Source organism: Magallana gigas, chromosome 6 (genome assembly GCF_963853765.1).
Source record: "Magallana gigas chromosome 6, xbMagGiga1.1, whole genome shotgun sequence".
Classification (NCBI taxonomy): Eukaryota; Metazoa; Mollusca; class Bivalvia; order Ostreida; family Ostreidae; genus Magallana; species Magallana gigas.
In genome coordinates, this window is record NC_088858.1 from 5,241,512 (window position 1) to 5,245,421 (window position 3,910).

Here is a 3,910-nt window from a genome sequence, read left to right on the forward strand (position 1 = left end):
TTGTAAACATTAAGCTCACCTATGTGCATATTCTTTTAAAAATACAGCATATTGATGGAAAGTTTAATTTATCTAAAACATAGAATTTCTAAATAATATTTATTTATAATAATATATTTCGACGATAAGATTATGACAGGTCATATAAGTCGATTCCTTTTTTGTTATACTTTCCAAATTATCGGAACATTGGCGCAACTGAATCTCGAACATGTATTAGCCGGTGATTAGTCCTACCAATTGAAAGAATGGCTGCAGATTGTCAGATATATCGTACACGCCGTTTATTTCATTAGGTCGATGTCATAATAGAAAAACGTGGTATGTGTTCTGTGAAAGTGTGTACAAATTTGATATATGGTTTGAGCTTGATATATGGTATTATGATTAGAGAAAATATTTTAAAACTGCTGGATATCGTATTCCGGTGCGTTTGACATGTTTACTCTAGGGTTGTGTCGGAGACAAATAACGTAAACAATATTTATGTCTCTGGTCGTGTATTCAGGATGCCCAGTCTGCCATTGGTTTTGGGAATGTTTTTTTTTTCTTGTAAAGATTTTTTAGGATTAGTCTACCCCCCCCCCCCCCCCCCCCCACTTTCAATTTGCTTTCGACGCCACTGCATTTTAAGGTTTCAAACAATAACAAACTCATGTATTCTTACAGGATGATATATCTTTTTTATTGTTCGCATCACTCCTAGAATCTGGAAGCCAACTGCTGCCTCAGCTCTCTTGCTCTAAGTGGGGCTGCTCCCTGGTATACTGCGTTGTTGTGCTGGTTGGCTACAGCACCACCATTACGCAAAGGTACTCTCTCGTTGATGGCCTTGTTGTGCAACTTAATGCATGTCTCTACAACTAGGGCACATTTCTCTGGTTGAAAGGGAAGATATCCTCCACTGCTGTGTAAACACCTATATACAAAGATTTGAACCATTAGTGAACAGTATTCATCAGTAGTTTAATACAGTGAAGATCATAAAATTATGTGCAAATGATTGACATACCTAAACCTTGCCTTTAAAACACCAAATGCACGCTCCACCACATTCCTGGGTTTGCAGTGGGCGGCATTATAACGTTCTTCAGCAGGCGTTGAAGAGTTGATGAAGGGAGTCATCAGGTAATCCTTCAGAGGATACCCAGAATCCCCTAAAAGCCATCCTCCTCCAGGCAAAGTCTCCAAGATACGAGGAATGCTCGAATGTTGGAAAACATAAGCATCATGGGTACTCGGCAGTTTATGTTGATGAACCTTCAAAAAGAAAATTATACATATAAACTATGCTGGCATAGTGATAAATGGCATGTAGTTATAGGACAAATTTATTGATTTTTTTCTCTTATTATTATGGACATGCTCCAAATCAAGAAAAGACTATTATGTTATACTGAAACTGCATTAAGCCAGTATGTACCTCATGTTCGCATCTACAACTCCTTGAACATTTAAGGCATGGAAGTTCTTGCGACAGACGTAAACAGGCTCATCCTCCCCGTTCATGCCCCGAATAGGAATAAGCGTGCCATCTATGGCACCCACAACATTCGGAAAAAGTGCAATGGCATAAAATTCTTCCTTCATTTTCAAAAGAGTTTGGGCATCTGTTGGGAAGTCTATGTGTAGAAACGCATTCAGTGCTCTGCACACTCTTGGTAAAAACACGCAGACTGAAGACTTGGATATACCGTGGATATCTCCCACTTCTGAAAAAAAGTCCGCTTTCGCCATAAAGCGCAAGGTGCACAACCTGGAACAACAGAATTACATTATAATTATAAATTGTGTATACAGAAAAAAAATTAATGGTTTTTTAAAATAAAGTTGTGTGTTTAATTTGATTACTGTAATACATATGATATTTAAACAAACTGTCACTTTTTCAATACCTGTTTGGAATGTCATTCCCAAAATTTATTGATATGATAGACAAACAAACTTGGGGACAGAGGGTGATTGTCAATTTCAGACACAGACCCACATCTCTAAATGGGGGGGGGGGGGAGTTTTAATTCTAATTATGAAAATCGATCGATAAACTGGTTAGAACTGGATAATGTAGATTAAGTTCTGCCATTTTCAATACAGCTGTGAATAACAATTTTCGTAAGAAATATAGGGAATCTTACATGTACTTATGTGTGTTTTGTTTTGTTTGTTTGTTTTTCTTTTCGATTATTTTTTGAAAAATCCATATGTACTAGTTCTCGCAAACTTTGATAACTATCCCTTATTTCCTCTATTTCTTACGGAAAGTTATAGTTAATTCAGAAACAGACTGAAATCTACACGCACCGTTTATCGATTGGTCAAAATCTTCAGACCTTAGAAAAATAACGACTGCACGAAATAATATTGATATGTCAGACGCATTCTCACAGGAGACGCTTTGGCTGTTTCTTTTAGCTAACTTAACAGTAATTTAGTGAATTTTCAGGGTAGCGATCATTGCAGAAAAAAATTGCATGATAACCACGTTAGCGGGTTAGGTTTTTTTTTTGCAATGTCGCTACCTTTATATCCTAAATGAATCACCAGAGAAAGTATTTTATTGTTTAAATATACCCCCACTTTTGAAAAAATATCTCTCGGATCCACCCCCGAAAAAAACCGGGACTTTCGTGTTTTCTTGTAAAAAAAAAAAAACCCAAAAACCCACAATTCTATAGAAAACACCAACAACGCACATATTATGCATGATGCATTATAATTAAGTTTTCCCGCACAATTAAATGAAACTTTGGATCCTCGATCGTTTCCATGAGTAAGCCGCAGTTCAGGCATACACTCTTTATTACATATGTATAATTTTTTTGTTTTATTTTTCAGACTGATTGTGTTTTGTTTTTATGGTTTATATCTACATATATACATATATATATATATATATATATATATATATATATATATATATATATATATATATATATATATATATATATATCAATTTAATGCAAAGGGATACATTGATGCGAAAAGAAACTCTCTCTCTCTCTCTGTGCTACATGTATAGTATATCTCTTTCATATCACCATACAGTTCATGTTTGGTCACTCAATAATGTAACTATTGCAAGCTTGGAAAAAGTATATGCTTAAACATCTCAACTTGCAAGTTTCAGAGAACGAATAATTTCACGAACGGGTGCACAACTTTGTTAGGGAGCTTTCCAAAGGGAGACAACAATTCATCAACCTTCGTTTTGTTTACATAATACCTGCAGTTGTGTGGGAATAGAGTAGGATCTATTCGTTGCCGGTCTACATGTGGCATCAACGGCATCAATAAGTTTTAAAAGAACTCTCCTCGGAAATCTATACCGTGAGATCAAATCCACGTCATCCAGAGAGTCTAGCGGCTGACTCCTATCACGGAAAACCCTTTCTCTTCTAAGTGCGCGTTGCAACAGTAGGTACGTCGCCATTTTTATTACGCTACGTACGTTCCTACGTCTGCTGCACGTCACCCGTAGATTTTGACGTAAATCTACGCCAAAATGTAAGATACGACCTTTAGTAAAACGCAATATCAGCCTAAGTTACGTCTACGTTTCGAGTTACGACCTTTAGTAAAACTGGCTCCTGGACCCAAACATATGATGCAGTTGCACTGCAAGTCCAATTTGAAGAGGTTCTATCACTATTCTTGGTCTTCTGGCTTGTATGATACATGTAGCTTGACCAATTGAATTAACTTTGGTTGATGAGACATTCTTAGAAGTAACTACTTTCAGAAATGATGAGTTGTTTGAACCGAGTGTACACCATGTTTTTTTCGTTTTGTATTATCATTTACCGGTTTTCCGCAAAATAGACAGTCTTTTTAAAAATTAAATTGCATTTCTGATCTAAGTGATTTGGATGGAATAGGGATTACCTGTGATGTTGATTTTCTTTTCAAACTT

General features: G+C 36.2%; 1 protein-coding gene across 1 annotated transcript; it reads right to left on the reverse strand.

Moving 5' to 3' along the window:
* Positions 1–624: 624 nt before the first annotated feature.
* On the reverse strand, positions 625–3,430 carry LOC117685626 (putative nuclease HARBI1). The gene is made up of 4 exons (XM_066087138.1): positions 3,327–3,430; positions 1,441–1,756; positions 1,013–1,260; positions 625–919 (listed from the first exon to the last, which is right to left on the reverse strand). Exons 1-4 carry the CDS (start codon positions 3,428–3,430, stop codon positions 703–705), a joined length of 885 nt encoding a protein of 294 aa, XP_065943210.1. The 3' UTR covers positions 625–702.
* Positions 3,431–3,910: the final 480 nt, after the last annotated feature.